The sequence below is a fragment of the Trichogramma pretiosum genome, unplaced genomic scaffold (assembly GCF_000599845.2).
Source record: "Trichogramma pretiosum strain Unisexual culture from Peru unplaced genomic scaffold, Tpre_2.0 scaffold103, whole genome shotgun sequence".
In the NCBI taxonomy this organism is placed as follows: Eukaryota; Metazoa; Arthropoda; class Insecta; order Hymenoptera; family Trichogrammatidae; genus Trichogramma; species Trichogramma pretiosum.
Genome location: NW_019640788.1, coordinates 341,692 through 360,507, shown reverse-complemented (window position 1 = coordinate 360,507; position 18,816 = coordinate 341,692). Strand labels below are relative to the sequence as shown.

General features: G+C 41.6%; 1 protein-coding gene across 1 annotated transcript in view; it reads right to left on the bottom strand.

Annotated features, from left to right (window-relative positions):
• The window catches only part of LOC106653824, a gene marked incomplete at its 5' end in the record, with an annotated part of 166,017 nt that overhangs the window by 63,992 nt on the left and 83,209 nt on the right, over nt 1-18,816 (bottom strand). Inside the window, one exon of the mRNA XM_014373403.2 lies at nt 12,756-12,893. Within this exon, the coding sequence (XP_014228889.2) occupies nt 12,756-12,893 (138 nt within the window). The remainder of the gene's footprint in view (nt 1-12,755; nt 12,894-18,816) is intronic.

The following is an 18,816-nucleotide window of genomic DNA, read 5'->3' as shown; positions in this document are numbered from 1 at the left end:
TTTGTTCACATAGAAAAACCAGAGTTGCATTTTTGCTACGCATGACGACCTACTTAGAATAGCACAAAAAAAACCGGAAATTGTCTTTTTTTTCAATTTGACTTTGCTAACAAGTTTATCTCATTTAAAACCTTAAAGTTCAAGTTAAAACATAAATTGTGATCTGGAAATATTGTTGAACACAAATTAAGTACAGTTTTATGATTAAAACTGAATTGTATTTGACACTTACGGTGGTGATAATTTGCTATTTTAAACAACATTTCTGATCAGTCTAAAATACAGTCTAAAAAAAACGACAAAAAAACGATTCTAGACCGAGAATTTTATGTAAAAGAAAGAAGTATTTCTATGTTACACGTCAGAGGGGTGACATTTTCCATGTTTATCTCGATGGCAGCTGGTACTAAAAAATTTAAATTTTTTTGTGGATTCGAGAAGAATACGAAAATATTGAATAAGGGTATCCCTAGTTTTTAATTATTTACGTTAACTTAGAAACGTTACGTGGAGACATGTAATAAGCAAAATGGTCGAGAATAAACAATGCATTTTCGTTATCTCCGTCCCGAAACGTTGCAAGCGACGTTCTCTTATACGTCGAACGAACTTTGCGAGTCCCTGAAACTAAAGAGCGCGTAATTCTCTCTTTAAACGCACGCACATTCGTGTATGTATATCGAGAATATAGCCAGAACTGGCGCGTCACTTGCAGCCATCCTTGCACGCTACCCGCCCGAGAACCTACCCTACGTATATTCACATATATACCATAATAATTTTTAACGAGTGGCCATTATTGGAGAGATTCTCCGAGTGCAGGTGTGTCTGTGCGTATATATATTTATACGTATATAGTAAGCCCCTTAGTTATCTATACACGTATATATACATATAATGAACGGTCACTGATGCTCGAAATCACCACCGCCAACGCTTGATATCCATTCGAACGTTCACACTCGCCGCGCCGTTCTACGCCCCCTGCCCCTCGTCTCCCCGCCCCGTGCAGCATATATACGCCAGACAGAGGCAGTAGCAGCTATCCGTTTTCGAATTTCCAGCTCAGCGCGTACAAATTTTCCAGCTGATGAGGACGTCGATCAAAATTGCTAGCACACAACGCTCGCGCTCGCATGTGCTGCTGGCTCCCTGCCGCTGCTGCTGCTGCTGCTACTGTTGCTGCAGTTCAATAGCCACGTACGTGTGTATTGTAGCTTGGAACGTATACGATTTACGAATGACAAAGTTCCGTAGAAGCTATCAGGATTTTAGTTCGATCTAATTTTTACAATTTTGTTTTAATTTTATTTCTCAAGAAACAAATGGTCAAATATGTAAATGATGAAAAAATTGACGCTTTGGTTTATAATATTCGTCATATCGAGCAGATAGGTCGATAATAGAATTTTAGATGCTTCGAGTGTTGCTACTACTCTTTTAAGATACCTCAAATTTAATGCTGAATGAACGTAAAATCAAAATTCAACTGACTGATTCTGAATTTTTTGAAAGGATTTTACATGAAATCTTTAAAATTAATTTAAAATTACTAATTTTTTTCTTTTCATAAAGTGTACGAAAAAATGTTACAAAATGCAATCAAATATATTAATTTTAATGCCAAAATGGACCAAAAAGATTTAATTTTATTCTCAAACTTAAAATTTTGCTCGAAACTGCTAAAGAAAGAATGGAAATTCAGTCATTATTAAAGCCAACCTTTACCACTAGATGGCAAATACCTTTATCTATAAATTTGCAAGTGGCAAAGTGAGAATAATGGTATAAGTAGTGAGTATGTCATTGCATACATATATTCATATGTGTGTTGTCATGTTTGAAATAAATTCGATGTAATTTATAGAATCTTGAGATTTTATAAAATTCTAATTAAAATATAATTTAATTGACATTTTACATTTAAAATGTAGAAAATTATAAATAATTGCACGAAAAACTTTACATTAATTTTGATGCAATTTTTTTGCTTGTATACACGAGACTTAAAAACGTTTAGTAAACGTAAACGTTTAACAAAAAGATAATTTCATAAATTATTTGTAACACGTTTTCTCCCTCTAAACAGACACGTTAAAAAATAAAAGAGAGTGTTTAAAATATTTCTTGTTCATAATTTGTAACTCGTTTGATCGAAAGCATACAAGTTGAAAAAATGAAATATTTTCGCATCTCTAAAATATACGGCAACATTATACACGTATCAACGTAATATCCAAGCGCAGCTGAGACCCTTGGCGCTGCTGGTAGTTGTGATGCTGCCTATATGTATAGAACCGTAATGCGCTCCTGCAGCCTCGCTCCGTTAATTTTAGTTGTGTTAATTTTCCCAGGGAGGTTGTAAGGAAGTTAATTACACGGAGATTTTATGAGCTTCAGCTTGGGTGAGAATTGCTTGAACTTTAAGCTCGGGTGCTGCGCTGCAGTTTTCTTTCTGCACTGTAGGGCGCAACACGGACCGTAGATTTGAGCGCGATCTCCGTTAATTTTTTTTCTCTGCCCGAATCAACGATTAATCTGGCCGAAAAATAAGTAAGAGATATAAACGCGCGTATGTGTAATTTAATGCGAAAATTGAATCCCTTAATGACAAAATGAAGTAAACTGAGAAGCCCTCTCTGTGCCTCGTACGGGGTTTTCATCTTCTGACTCTCTCTCTTTCTCTCTCCTTTGCTTTTGCTATGAGCTCATAGCTCGTGTTTCTCGATAACCCAAGTTTATTAACTCATAAAAGCTTAGTTAGTCGGAGCTGAAGAAGAAGACGAAGAAGAAGAAGCAGCGAGAAGAAGAAGAAATAGCAGCTGCGAGCGAGTCTCGTCATAAGCATCGGCTTCCTCCTTAGCAAAGTGCCATTATCTTGCCAGCATCAACTAAGCGTGCGCGTGGCTATGTATACATGCGTAGAATAAAACCCTTTTCACGATTATCAAGCCTGCTTCGTACCGTACAATGCTTTTAATTAAGAAGTTGTAGTTCTTGTCGTTTGTAGTCGTATATAGCTGCTACTTTTGACGCAGTGCAGCTTCCTTTTTTTGCTCGATGCAAATAAGTGTGTACGTGTGTTAAATGCGCACATAAGCAGAGGCAGCAGCAGCAAATAAAGGAAAGAAGTAAAAGACCTTTTTGAACGATATAAATAAGGAAATCAGCTGTAAAGACACGCAGTTTGGAAAGTTGGCTTCTTTTTGTTCGTCGGCGGGAGTAAAAGCTCGAGCTCGAGCGAACGAGAGTTTGCCGATACTTTCAGTTATCCTATTATCGAGAAAAGGAATCAAGCGCAAAGAAAAATCTCACTCCCGCGCGCTCATTCACACTGATAAATTTCGAATGGAGCGGGAGGGGGAAAAGCAGGGCAAAATTTTCTCCAAAAGCCCTTTCAATTCTTCTCTTCTTTTTATATCGCGATATAAAACTTTCTTACGGAGGCTTTTGAATTTTAAGCAAAAATCGTACGCAGAGTGAGTGAGTGAGTGAGTGAGAGAGAGAGAGAGAGAGAGAGAGAAAGAGAAAAAAAAGGATCGTTACAAAATTGATTCGGAACTTTCGAGGGGCTTATAAGCGCGCAAACGATATTACGCATCGGCGAATAATTACTTGTAAAAAGTCAAGTTTTGATCCATCTATACGTATATAATGCATCCACACGCTTTTCTGAGCTTCATCCACGTGGCGGCGCGCAGGAGCATCAGCGCGTCTCGCATCGATGGAAAAAGCCAACCACGCGCACAAGGACGTCCCGGTAAAAGCTACTTACGTATGCAGAAGATTATGTATGTACTCAAGCCCGACGAAATGTAAAATCGCTTTAATTAATCTCCATTTAATTGTGTTAGACGTGCAGCTATATACATATATCTACCTTCACACACACACACACACACATGTGCAGCTCTCGAATTCCTCTGTGTGTCTTATACGCGTACCCGTACACATATATACATTACCTGCAGCGAGAGATTTTCAAGCGACGTGCATATATTAACGCATGCCGCTTAATTATGCACCGGGCCACGAGCAGATAAGCGTCTTCAGAGCTTGCGCATGTGTGCAGTCTGTGTTTGTGTGTGAACTCACAGACTCGCTCGCTTCTAAATTATATATTATATGACTTTGCTCTCGAGCGCTTGTGTATTAGAAGCTGGCACGCCGAGGCTCCTTTGGTAATTTCGTCAATTTTGGACGTGACTTTGACTTACAAAGCCCACGTTGCTATGCAAAACTGCATACATGCGAATTTCAGTGGAACAGTTAAATTATTTTATGTAAACTATTTCACCTGCGCACGGACGGTCGTAAAAGTAAACAATCGATTCTATTGGTCACCGATATCGAAGGTGATATTCCCAAGAAAAAGGTCACATTGTTACAATACTAAAGATCGAAACGACGCAGGTGCAGACGTTCCTGATACCTGACGTAGTTGGTCCGAAAAAGAGCTTTGCTTGCCATAGGCACTTTTAACTTTATACCCTCTCTCTTTCTCTCTCTCTCTCTCTCTCTCTCTCTTGCTCTCTCTTATCTCTCTCAAGGGCTGTGTCTACCGATAGAGCCTTGCAAGCACGCACCAACACATGCACGCTGTACCCACAGACGCACATGTGCACGCACACAGATTCACACTGGGAGAGAGAGAGAGAGAGAGTCAAAGAGAATCGATACGCGCGCGCGCATACTACGACGTCCCTTTGTTGGTCAGCCAGCAGCAGGATTAGTTTCTCCGAGGCTTCGCGCGGAGCACTACTGCCGTGTGGCTCGCCTGCTCACTGGCTCGCTTCCTCTCTTTCTCTGTCTCCTTGTATAGGGTGAGGGACACAGATGAGGTTGCAGGGAATACTCTTTATACTATGTAGTGTCACCAACAGGCTATATATTTGATGACTTCGAGAGGGCTCTTATGCTTCGACGATGGCAGTACAGAGAGCATTGAAAATTCGATAAATCCCCTTTCAACGAGATTACGTTCCGCGTTTTTTTTTTTGTTTCAATTAATGTTGAATCTTTTTACGATCATTAATTATTGATGTGCGTGCGGTTTTTCCTCTCTTTTTTTTCTTTTTACATTTAAAAATGCCATTTAGCCTCAGACAACGAGAAGCGCGCGCAAGTCTCGATTAAGTCTACAAAAACTCCGACGAAGCGCTCGTTCGCGCTTGAGTCGAGAATTGCATCACACAGAAACAGCATCCACCTTCTCCACTCTCTCTTTTGGCCAACTATTTAATTAATTTTCTCAGTATTTACGTAAGAGAGCTCCGGTGCACAAGCTCGATTTTGTGTCCGACAAAGACTATGAACGTATATAGAGTCGAGTAATCGCGGCAGCAGCAGCAGCAACAGCAGTGGCAGCGGTGGTAGCCAGACAAGACCTACTTACAAAGAAAGAAGAGAGTTAGGCTGGGAGTGTATGAGTACATAAACACACACACACACACGCACACACACACATACACACGCGCGCGCGCGCACAGCCGCGTGCTTGTAAAGAGCCGACTCGCTGACTTTGCTCGAGTACAAGAGTATCCAAACAGAAAGAGCTTACGCTCGCTCGCGCGCGTGTCACCGTACGCGAGGTAAATATTTAAACGTTTGATCGATGCGGAATTCAATTATCTCAACTCACCACAAATTCAACTTGATTTTCGATTTCGTATATAACCATCCTGTGACTGTCTGTGTACGCGATATTTGCGTGAGTGCGCGCGTATATACCGATCACAAGAATCCCTCCAATTAATCGTCCTGCCCGCGGCGCGCGCAATGCAGATAGAGAGAGAGAGAGAGAGAGAGAGAGAGAGAGAGAGAGAGAGAGAGAGAGAGAGAAAGAGAAACTTTGGGGGCTATCCGACAAATCAAGTTTCACCGAGAAATGGGATTACATATATCTCGGCTTGAAACGAGGATACATCATCTCGGGGCGAAACTTTACAATGCCTCGAAAACGAGAAATGCAAAATATTACAATTTGAATACTAATGTTTTTTCCATCATTGTCGCCAGCTCGTATTATACAAGACATTCCCCAGTTTCGGTTCTAATATTCAAACAAGTTCAAGGATCATTAGTCCTGGTCTGTATGTATTACGCAAAACTTCGCAGATACTCAACGATCCGGACGGGCCAAAGTATATACGAGCGAGCTGCCGGTGCTGCTGCTACGCGCGTTATCATGGAAATGTGCTAATATCAGTGAAGCAGACCAACGTCGGGTCAGACCTCGTTAGGACAAGTACCATTCGACTGGAATGGCATAATATCCCAGCGTTGAAAATTCAACTCCCAGAGCATCTATACATATTTACTTTCTCTGCACCTATCTCTCTTTGCACTGCAGCTGCATAGAGAGCTATGTAGCAAGGTTGGATTTTATTTCTTTTTGTGTTATTACAATGTCGCGCGAGCGTGAGAGTTGCAATCATCGCTGGCGCGGCTACCGGCTCTGATTGGCTATTGAATAATCAATGCGACTCGATGCCACGCTCAAAATTTGCTCGCGCGAATCAAAAATCCTAACAAACAAAAACTTATTGCTACCGCCGGAGTCACGCAAGCCGTGTAATTTAAAAGTATTATTTTGCGCCGATATACAGAAACGCACGATACATGGCGCGAAATCCTGACCCTCGTTTCGATCAATCAGCCAACTGTTCGGAATACATCCATTCGTCTCTTCGTGCCAGTTATGCATGCATACTCGCGCGCGCATTTATCTCCGTCTTTCCGTTTCATTCGCTGCACCGCAGCGCCAGCCAAGCTCGCATGTTCTTGTGGCTGCTCATTCACAGCGGGTTCGAGAGCGAGCGCGCGCGCGCGAGAGAGAGAGAGAGAGAGAAAGAAAGATTTAATGCATATGCGCGTTTCCATGTACATATGTAAGCGCAAAAGCTACTGCTTTCGAGAGATAAAAAGAGACAGAAGAGAGAAAGAGTGAGGGAGAAAGCGAAAACAAAACAATAAACGGGTGGATCTCGGCCAAACTCTGTGTGCCGTGCTATGCGACTGTATACGCTCTACATATATGTGGCGTGGATGCGCGCATGTAGCTTTATTTACGACTGCTGCGTGGGCGCATAATCGCGGGAGCCGAGCCAATTTGCGCAAAGTTCGTCGCCATGGGGGCGGGAGAATGCGCCGCTGCGAGCATGAGTGTGTGTCTGTGGGTGTGCGTCGCGGCGATGACATTTTTCGGTGGGCCAGATATCTATCTTTCTTCTTCTGCTCTATCTTGCTGCTGCTGTAGCTTCTTCTTCTTCTTCTTCTACTTCTTCCTACTCTGCTTGTTTCTTCCTGGGGGATTCATGATACGTACATGTACTGCTCGCCCCTTTCCACTCTCGAACGAGATGCCCCGTACACATGCGGGAAATTGCCAAGGCGATTAATCATCGTAAGCGAAGGTTTTACTGGTTCATTGCTGCACACAATTCCCCTACCATATCTACCAGCGGCTGCGTTATTTATCGGTCGGAGGCCGAAAAAAGGCTTGAATGATGGCGAGAACGATTAGATTTGTGTATTATTCATTCGATTGAATGTTTTTCTCCCATATACCTCCCGCGTGTTGGTCAAAAGGAAATTATTACCTTTATCTGGTCATTCGATTTGATTTTTTCGCATGTCCCACGAATATTGCCTGCATCTGCATGCAAATATGATAAATGAATAAGACACGCTAACGATTGGTTTTCATTAATTCGAACTGTATAACTATGATCGATTATTATCTCAATCGAAATTTCTAACATTTGTCATCGCTCACACTTACGTGCGTGGTATGCGACTGTCTGTGTGTGTGTGCGCAAGTAGCAGTGGTGCACTACAAACACGCGGGTATTCTCGAGCTTATTTCTATTCACACAAATCCCTGGTGGTTATACTCAGCGTCGAACCGCGAGTGAGCTATGTTATAGTAGATCTTGCGAGCAGTGAGCGAGCGATGTGTTCGTCCTTGCTCGCAGCTCACACCGGTAGTACACGTGCATGTATATAGTTATTCTAACTGCTTGCTATACACATTCACAAAGACGTTAAGACGAAAAAACTCGGAAATCTACTTTCCTGAAGCACAATACCGTCGAACTTTACATGAGAGGAAGAAAGAGAGAGAGAGAAAGAAGGAGAAAGAGAGAGACGAGGTACTTGCAAGCTATTTCCCCAGGGGCGTGCACGAGTCTGTGCGTTCGCATACGTTTCTCTTTCTCTCTCTTTTTGCTTCTTTATAACACAGTGAAAGCGCGTGTATGTATGCATACATATAAGTACACGTACACCTTTAGGGAAAGGGGGCCCCCACCGCCGCCGCCCCCGCCACCGTCACCACGTGAGCCGCGCACCGCTCTTCTCGCTACGTTTCGTGATTCACCTATAGCTCTCGGTATTATATATATACACACGCGAAGCTATGCGCGTTAAAAGTTCGCCTCGAGAGTCTCCTCGCTCACTCCTCCCCCGGTGCTTTTATTCCACGCGCGCGCACCGAGTGCTATAAATAGGACAGCAATTCACCTGAACAACAATGGAGAGGGAGGGAAAGCTCCTTCAGACTGTCCCTCATTAAGTGGAAAAAGCTTCAATGAGAGAAGCGAGAGAGAGAGAGAGTACGCAAGCAGCGCGTAGGAGAAAGCAGGGAGCAGAGGGGAGCGAGAGAGAGAGGAAAAAATGCAATTACAAGTGAATAGAAGCTACCCGTGCTGTATACGTAGTACATGTATGCTTGCCTGGTATATTATACGTTTCTCTCCTTTTTTTTCTTCTTTTGCACGATATTCACGATTGCCGTTAGCGGCTGCTGCTGCTGCTGCTGTTGTGTAGTGTTTTATATATACATATAGATACGAGCTCGCTCGTGCACAATAGCAAAGCGAAATTGTTCGCGAGAGATGCTGCGAATATTATCTATAATTGCGACAAACGTACGGAGTAATTTAGGTTTTTGTTTCGTAAACTTTCTGCTCCCGTGTACGCGTGCGTAGTTCAGATAGTGAAAAATCTTGATTCAGCCCATGTTGTAAAGCATTTCGTCGGGATGTCTGATACATGTCTGTCATAGACCAAAACAAAAGCGAAATCGCACTAACTCACAATTATTTTTCCATGTAAACTTTTACCTATATAAACATACCACGTGCGAAAGAATCGATGTAGGAGAAAAAGAGCCAGAGATACAGTGACAAGCGGGCGTTGCTACTAAAGCTACGCGATACAAAGAAAAAGCGAAATTGTTTCCTTCCTTGTCATTCTTATTGCTGCTGCTGCTGCTGCTGACGACGAACGAAGAAAGTAACACCTTCGTCAATATTGTCTTCCACTTCAAGCTTTATCTGCACGCTACGTATATTATGGTGCGCTGCTGTTGCTACTGCTTCGTCTCTTTTACTTCGACGCGATAAGGTGTTAATGAACATTGTTCTCTCTGTCTCTCTCTCACGTTTTAAGATACAGACGCAACACGTCCGAGTCTCTGGACTTTTTTCCGAGATCTTTCAATTATAAATACTAGGGACAAAAGAAATGCACAAAGAAGTTATTGCGCAAGCTCATACGGGAGTCATTATTTTTACACCGGCTACACAACACACAAACTAATGCGAAAATAATATCTCGAAGCTTATGCGTACGTACTCGTTTGATTTCGATGTTGCAGTATTCAAATTGAGTTCAAACATCTAGTACAGTAAAGTAGAGTTTAGAGAAAAAACAGGGCCAAAAGTTTAGTTGCCAGCGCGAAACAAATGGCGAACACTGCTGCATCGGCTGCGTGTACCTGCTTGAGAGAATACATCAGTTGGGTCTCACGCGCTGTCGTTGTTCGTTTTATTTTTTACGACACTTTACGATATACTATTCGGGGGCGATGGTTCGCTTTTTTTTCTTTTTTTGCTTTTACCACACGTGGCGTCGGTGGTCGAAAATATAGCCGGGAAGTGTTCGTCAATAAATCGTCCCCGTGCGCGCACATATACATATACAGCAGCGAGCGAGTCGCGCTGCTGCTCCTGCCGTTATAAAAGCGGATTTATTGAAAATGGAAAAAAAGAAGAGAGTAGCGGCAGTAATATCGAGTGGATAAGTAGAAAAGAAAAATCGCTCCGATGGAAAGTACGTAATTCATGTCACACGCACACACGTGCAGCATTTTTCCTTGTATAAATTTATACATAGGCAGGGCTTTTTTTACAGTTTCTGAAGGTGTAAAGTGGGTGCGAAAGTTGATGATGTTGAGAATAAAAAAAAAAGAAGGCTCGATTCTACAACTTTTCAGTAAAATAATTACGGCGTCGTACGAGCGCAGCATCATTTGTATAGGTCGACTCAGCTGCGGCAATACTCTATCTTCGTCATTCTTTGCGCCATCGTTGTGGTAACGATCGTCGAGCTCCACATGTACATTTAGTGTCTTGACGAGGGAAAAGAGAGAGATAGAGAGTAACGCAACGCATAAGTCTCTTATACCTCGTCAAGTTCACTATCTCTCTCTCTCTCTCTCTCTCTTTCTTTCAAAGTGTAAAGACGTATATAGAACATACAGAACTATGTTACAGTAGGAGTAACGGATTGCACGAGCAAGACGTCGTCGTCGGCGGCAGCAACATCTTTGCCGATGTTGCAACAGAAGCAGTTCAACCCCTCGTCGAGTCGCTGCAGGCAGTGACATGTATGAGCAAAATTTCAAAGTACACGCGAGAGTTACACTGCGACATTTTGGGCGTAAAATCGCATATGCGTTTCACTAATAAAAGAAATAGATCCTTAATTATGAATACACACGGGAAGTCTCTAACGTAAACGTGCGTATAGGTATTTGTACACGCACATCATTATTGGCGATAGGGCTTGATTTTATACGGGTACTTTCTCTATACAGTGCATATATGCTTTATCTCTAGCACGGCATGATTGATATTACCCATGCCAGAATATATAAGAGAGTTTGAAAAAGATGAGCATTTATTCCGTAGGAAATTATCAGATCGATATTCATGGACGATAAAAAAGAAAATAGAACTGGAACAATATTATTATGCAACGATATTGCGCATGTACGTAAATGTTTTACTTTTAAAATTACGAATTGTTCTTAAAATACGATTATTGTATGCGTCTTAAAGAAGTGAGGGAAAATAGAGATTCGATTGTATAGCTTGTTTTTATCAAGAAGTTCATAATTATTTCAATTAATCATAAAATGCGCTTAAAGGAAAGTCAGAATACATGGTTCGAAAGTTAGCGATTAGCATGAGTTACTGAAATCGTGGCTGAAAAGTTTAACCAATCAATCTTAGAGTATAACATTATATAATTTATCTTTTTTTATAGTTGCGCATTGAAAACCCCAATAAATAAAATTATCTAAATTAAATCATAAAAATTTAATCATAAAAAACAATATTCGAGCAGCTCTGCTATATCCGAAGCAGTCTTAATAAAATTATTTTCCGTAATACGCGAACCACTATCACTTGTATCAATATCAATTTCCTGCAACATAAAACTGCAAGCTTTAATATTTTGGTTAAAAATTATTCTGTGTACACTCGATGCTTCATCTCCGCAGTCTATATCCGTCCATTTACACACGTACAGACACATACACCAAAGTATACATAGATGATATGCAAATCGGCCCATCAAAATTTATTCATAGTTTCTCTCTCTCCTTTCTTCCTGCGCATAGCGTGGGACTCATACAAGCCCCGAAGCAAATTATAACAAACTAACTTAAAGTTAGCCATTCTCAACGCTGTGTGTGTAGCATATATAGACGCATTCGCCGCGAGCTAGAGCTTCTTTCTCTCTCTTTCTCTCTCTCTCGTCTCTATCTCTCCGCTTCGTTCAATAAATTCGGCCGCTGACACAAAACGCGGCGTACATGCACTCTTGTAACGTTCAAATCGAGCGAACAATCCTGATGCACACGTATACGTGCGCAGTCCGCAGAGGTGGGTCGTGAGCGAGGCAGGGGTAAGAAGTATGGTTGGTAAAATTTACGAGGTACGCGCTTTTAGTTCTGCATCGTCGACGTAGTCATAGTCGTAGTGGTAGTCGTCGTCGCCGCGGTTGCTGCGCCCGGGAGGCATTTGTCATGGGTGGCGCTGCTGCAAAATTTCTCGCGCGCAAGCACAACTTTAACTTTATAATGCTTCGTGCTTTTTATGTGTATATACAGCACTGGTGTAACCTAGGTACAACTTGCATACATGGACTACATTTCAATTATTGATCGATTTTCAGTTTTTGCAAGCATTTTTCAGTGTTTATACAAGCATTTTTAATTTTTCTACTTGCAGATTTAAAGTTCAAGGAGTTCGCCATCTAGTGGCAGAAACTAGTTAACTGCCCCCCTCCCCTTTTATTATATAGTTGTGACCCTTATTTCGGAATAAGAGCAACGTGCTAGTAATACGATTTTTTCACGGAGCTATGAAGTTATCATATGATAAGAAGTTACACAATAATCAATTGTCAATAATACTATAATATAATATAGCGTGGCATTATTTTCAGACATTTTTAGCTAAACATTTCTTTCAGAGCTATTTAGGTAAAATTAATAAGAACATGTACTTTACAACATATACTTTAATTTTTATATCTGATTTTGTATTAATTCTGCATTAAATATAAGGTTTTTCAACATAGTAGTTTGGCTACGGGACGATAAAGTTTTTATTTATATTTGAAACAATGAAAATGTGTATTTAAAAACAAAAAAAATGAAAGGAAAAACTGCAACTCACCAGTGTCGTTGTCGCCAGGCACGCCAAGGCTGTCGCTATTGTCATTAATGAAGGCTTCCGCCGTCGAGGTAAAAGTTTGAGGCGACAGCGTGAGATCGGGGCCGCTTTCGCTATCGAACAGATCTAAATTTCCGTTTCCTGCAAGCAGAGAGGGGAGAAAATTATTATCACTACTATAATTACAACTATTATTGATATTGTTATTATTACGCCCACAGATATAGCATCTTGTCAATTTATAATACACAAGTACATCAACTCTTTAATCATATCGACGGGGAAGCCTCAGAACGCCACCCCTGCGTAGTTTCTCAACTCGGCTCATTAAGGAAATCGTCTTTTTCCGATATTGACTTGCGCTTGCACGCGCGTATCGCGCAGCTTCCGATTCCTTGCGAATAAATCGAGACTTCCGCTGATGATAGGCGATGATCAAGGGAACCATGAAGTAAAATGAATGTACTCGTTCGCTGAGGTATAATAAAAAAGGCGACGAGAAATTGATTTTGTATATATATATATATATATTTCTTCGTTACATCTTGTAAGAGAGAAAAGAGAGGAGAGCGAAGAGTAAACACACTTTTCGAAGCGCAAGCAAAAAGTTTTAGAGTCAAGATTTGAACGACTTCTATTGACTTGAAACTCGTGGATACGGGTAAATTGGAGAGAGAACGAAAGAGAAAGAGAGAAGAAAGAAAGGGAGAGAAGGAGCGAGAGAGAGAGAGAGAGAGAGAGAGAGTGGAGGGAGGTTGATGATGATATTTGAATCCATTTCGTGTTGGGAGAGTGCGTATTACGAGTATTGTGTGCTAAACGATTATTCTCATCTTTCTCTTTGACTTTATGTTTTTATTTCTGCAGCAACGAGTGTGCCTTCCATTATCTTGGCAAATTTCAACTTGAAATTTATCTTTGTCTTGATACAGTTCGTCCCTGCTTCATTAACTTTGTGTCCAAAAAAACATTTTCTTACATGTAAATTCTTCGATCTGACTTATTCGACAAGAAGAGATTTTTAACAGTGCAAAGTTGGCAGTTTTTTACTCCTCCATTTTACTGTCACGTGTGATATTTGGCAAGGAATAAGACCTCAGAGACGGATGACAGCTAGACCCCTTGTTAAGAACACTTCAATGCCTCAAAATTTTCTCCCTGTTATTTTTCCGTTTAATTTACTGCAAATATAAATTTTCCACGAAGTATCAAAATGTAAACAAGATGATCCAAGTTATTAAAAAATATTTCGAATACTCGAGAGTCGAGGAGAACCTGTTGTGTGCTATAGATATGTTTTGAGGCTTGCGTATTGCTTTGAGTGGACCTTTTTCGCTCAGCAAATCATAATGCAGGAGCAGCAGCGACGGCATCAGGCTGCGCGCGGGTGCAGAATAGACATAGTCGAAAAGCAATCTCAAAATTCCTTACAACAACATTCCTTGACTAGCTCTATACACACACGCGCACAACCATGCGCACTCGCAGCCTCATGCATATTCATTATTATTAAACCGTGGGTACGTGTGCGTCGGCTTTATTATAACTGTTTATAAAGGATAATTCATGCTCGCTTTTTTACGAAGGTTTTTCACGCAGAAGTGCGCGCACGAAATTCCGAATGAGCATTCAATATCGGAAAGAGTAGTTCGTGGTTGCGTCGAGTATCAGGATTCGCGTAACATTTATTCTGTACCTATATTTTACGATCGTCGCGAGGTAGCTCGAAGGCTATTTACACTTGCGAAGTAAGAGGCGCATTCCGCTCGCATCCGATTTTACTCTCTCGCGCGCCGAGTGTGTGTGTGTGCGCGCGCTATACGCGCTAATTCCATGCGTGGCTCGCACGTCTCGTCGTCAACCCTGCGCGCGCGCGCGCGAGCAGCATGGCATAATTCACGCAAAGGTGATGAAGGCATGTGTGCAATTATATACACAATAATGTGAGTGCGTGAGGCCGAAGACATTCTACGTGCACACGTAATGTATCGTGCTTTATGCGTCATGCGCACATGTAGTCGAGTGTGTATCTTGCGCTCGACTCGAAAGTGTGGAGTTAATTAAATATGTAGATGCGCGTGTGCGCCCGGCTTCTAATTGTGACGGAAGACAACAATTTCAGTGCAAATTAGTCGCGATTTTTGCGAATTCGTGTAACAATTATACGTTCTAATTCGAATGCGTGAGGTTTCCCAAATTTTTTTATTATTTTAGGTTCGTCCTTCTTTCATCTTTGTGTGGAGACTTTTTTTATTTTTTATCGAGAGTATCGCTTGTAATCAGCGCTTCAAGGAAACTTCGATCATTTCGTCTTTTGCAACTGTTGCGGTTGTCTTTGAGCCCTGCGCGCTTGGCATCGAATCTCCTTCTTTTTTTCCTGGAGCAAGAGCTAGCTCCGAGGTATTTCGAATCAAGATGTAGGTTTTCTTTTGATGTGAATTCTTTCGCCGCAGTACAGCGATGCCAGATGAGATGGTATGCTTTGGTAACGTATTGATGAGAAAAGTTCTAAGGGCCGAAGGAAAGAGGCAGGTTATGTTGCTGCAGTACACATTCTTGCTGGATCGATTACCGATTGAATTTGTTTAGGTTCTTTAAATTATGACCGATCCAGAAAAGAACTTTTGTGCAAAAAAAAAAAGAGAAGAAAAAACGGATCAACCCAACATGGTCGCCGTACGTTACGTATAAATTCAAACTGAATCACGAAATTACGTTCTCCTTCTTTTTTTTGGTCCACCTAATTATTTCGTCTTCCTACTCGCTTACGCACCTCCTACTGTAGGCACGCGCGCGCTAACTTTTATCGTAACTCTCATTAAGCTCTCGAGCCTTAGGGGAAAGTACAAAAAGGACAGATAAAGTTCACGTGCTGCAGCGCCGATACATTAATAAGCCTAGGGAGGGAGGGAGAGAGAGAGAGAGACGGAGAGCAGTAGAACAGCTACAGTATTGGTGCTATTCAATAAAAATGTTTCCAACTCTCATATATAACATTCTTTCTGATAATTCTCACTCTGCTTTAATCCCTACGGGCACACGCTTGCGTACTTATACATACATACAGAGAGAGATGTATATATCTGTCTATCTATCTATATACATAGAGAGATAGAGAGGGTAGCCTGCAGTGGCCAAAGTATGTTTAATACATGAACTATATAGTGCAGAGCCGATAATACTTTGACGTTGGAAAAGTTCGGCAGAGAGGGACTATAATCAGAGGGCAACGTTGGCGACGCCACTATACAGCTGCTGGTTCCGCAGCTGAAAAAGTTAACTCGAGCTATTATGGAATAAGATGTTAAGATGACGAGCGTAGAAAAAAAGGAGCACATCAAACCAAACATAGAAAGAGAGGGGAGAGAGGGAGAATTTGTAATGATATTAACAACCCTAACTTTGAGAAACTTGTGCTCAAAGAACTTCAATGAAGCAGAAGTTGCCTTATATTTAAAAAAAAAAAATTTTTAAAGACGCTACAGCTGGTCAGCATTAATATTTTTCGATGCGAGATCACGAGATGATGAGTTTAGAATTTTTTTTCCATCAAAACCCCGCAGCAGTTGCATCGACGCGCGCACTGAACGTACGAACGTGCGCTGACACAAAGAGTCCGAATTAATTCATATTTGTTCCAGAGATTTGATTGAAAGTTATAATATGCATACCGCGCATGAAAGGACATTACGTACACACGTATAAATGTAATCGTAAGCTGGCGAGGCACGATTCGCTGCTGCTGCTGCTGCTACTGAACGCATACACACGTACGAGCGGGCGGGCCCATATAGAAATTTACATGCGCACGGGTTCGCCAATATGTTACGCGGCAGAGTACTCGTACGAATACACCTCCCACCGCGCGCACTACTGTACTGTTGAAGATACGAATCTACGTGGTACGAATTGGAAATTCGAATGATGCTAATACTGTTACGGTATGGACCGTAGCCGTGCGCGCCCGCGTACGGATTACCCGCATATTTGACCTGCACACGCGGCATATCGTATGTATATATGCCGTATATGTATATAATAACCCGGACACGCGAGCTTCTACCCATAGCCGTATAATATAATATATACGCGCGCGCGCGCACCCCCCGAGTATTTGGAATTATTTTCAATGACGAATCGACTGATTCGACTCTCTCTTTCGCCGACGCGCGTTAGGTTGGCTATATATTAGCGTTGCGTTTCAGTCCGAGAACAAAGGGTTGCATCGCTCTGCGAAATGAAAAAGAATTTTGAGCTTCAAAAGTTCAGCCAGTAGCTTTTCAATATGCGTGCACGCGAGTAAAGAGAATTTGAAAAAAAAAAAAAAAAATACGAAAATATATAAACGTGTTGAGGGGAGGGATATATATATTCATATATATTGGTATCGACGCACGCGCCCGTTATATGTATATTTTCTGTGTAATTTGATCATAGCTTTCAAAACTAATGGATGATACGGCAGACCAAACAACGTTTTTTTTTGAGAGGATAAGCTCGGTGAATTTAACAGAAAATTTTTAATAAAAAAGAATATTCATCGAAAATTTGAAGGTCTCTTAATTTGAGTACCTTTATATTCGTTTAGGTGAAAAAAATTGTACGTGAAATTGCGTATTTAACAGAGGGACGAAGAAAGAAAGAAAGAGATCGACGAGAGGAGAGAAGAAGATCGCACGCACGCGCATCTTTTCTCGCACAGGCAAATTCTCTGAAGAATCCTCTCGACGTAACGAAGCAGCGGCGCGTAAATATAACGAGCCAAACTTGCGAGGGTGGCGGGCGGGCGAGCACATGCATGTATATAAAAAAGAGCCAGACGGTCTTCCTATATAGTTCTGCAAAGGCGTAAAAACGTACACCAGTCTTTAAAATTACAAGTATATATAACCAGAGCTATAGTAAAAAGAAGCGGAAGGAAAAAAACGAAGCTAACACCGCAACACGACGATATGCAAATTATCCCAAGTCGGTATCTGCCGTATCACTTCTCTCTCTCTCTCTCTCTCCCTCTCTCTCTATCTTACTATATATAAACAGTAGTGGCATATAACCCTCTGGTATTATGAAAGTTAAGCCATAGAGCGCAAGTGTCGTGTTACGCCTCTTTCTCTTTCATTCTCTCTCTTGCCAACCTATAGGATACTAACCAACTGGTTTTGTGATAGCATAAGCCTGGTCCCATTATCTCGATATTTCCTAGCCCAGCGAAACTCTATATATCTGCTGCTGCAGCCGGTGCATGCATACGCATACACAAACACATATACGTACACTCAGTTACGGGGTTCTTCGTGGGGCCATGGAATTGCCCACGTAAGCTACAAAAATAAGTCGTAACGCATATACGTACTCAGAGGCTAGTCTGTGGAATGACTAGTCGTGGAAAGTTAATTAATAAAGCAAAATTTTATTATTTAAACTAAAGAAAACAGTAATTAAATATTGTAACGGGGAATGCCTTGCAGAAGAGCCGGCTAGCTCGTGCCACACGAGAATATAATCGTAAACCCGCGTTGCACAATACAACTCGTCGATACCTTGCTTCGACGAGCTCTAGTGATGATCCCGCGTACAGATGCTCGACGAGCCGTTGCTCGTCGAGTAATCGCCTTGCTGAAATGGGTTGAAATAGGCAACACGAAATAAATAATCAGTCGCGAATTAATAAAATGAAATAAAGCGATTTATTCGCATGAAAATTAATTAGTAATAATTCGATTAAATTAGGGCCGCACGCACGCTCGCAATGAATACAATAGATACTCGGTCGCTTACTCGTCGCTGACAAAGTCGTCTGTAGGATCCACTCGCACAGGGTCGTCGCTCGAGGTGGATCCGCGTTGGTTCGCTCGCACGCAAAGTTCACAAACACAGTTTGACGCTTGGACACGAAGTGAGGGTTCACGCGCTACGACGATCGATCGTAGGTCCCTCGATTATTTATTATCGTCTGCTCGTCGTACTTACTGTACGACGAGCCGCGCAAGTTACTTTTCTGTAAATTCAAATCCGCGCTCACGACTTAACGCGCGAATTATAATTCCGCGTTACAATATATAAC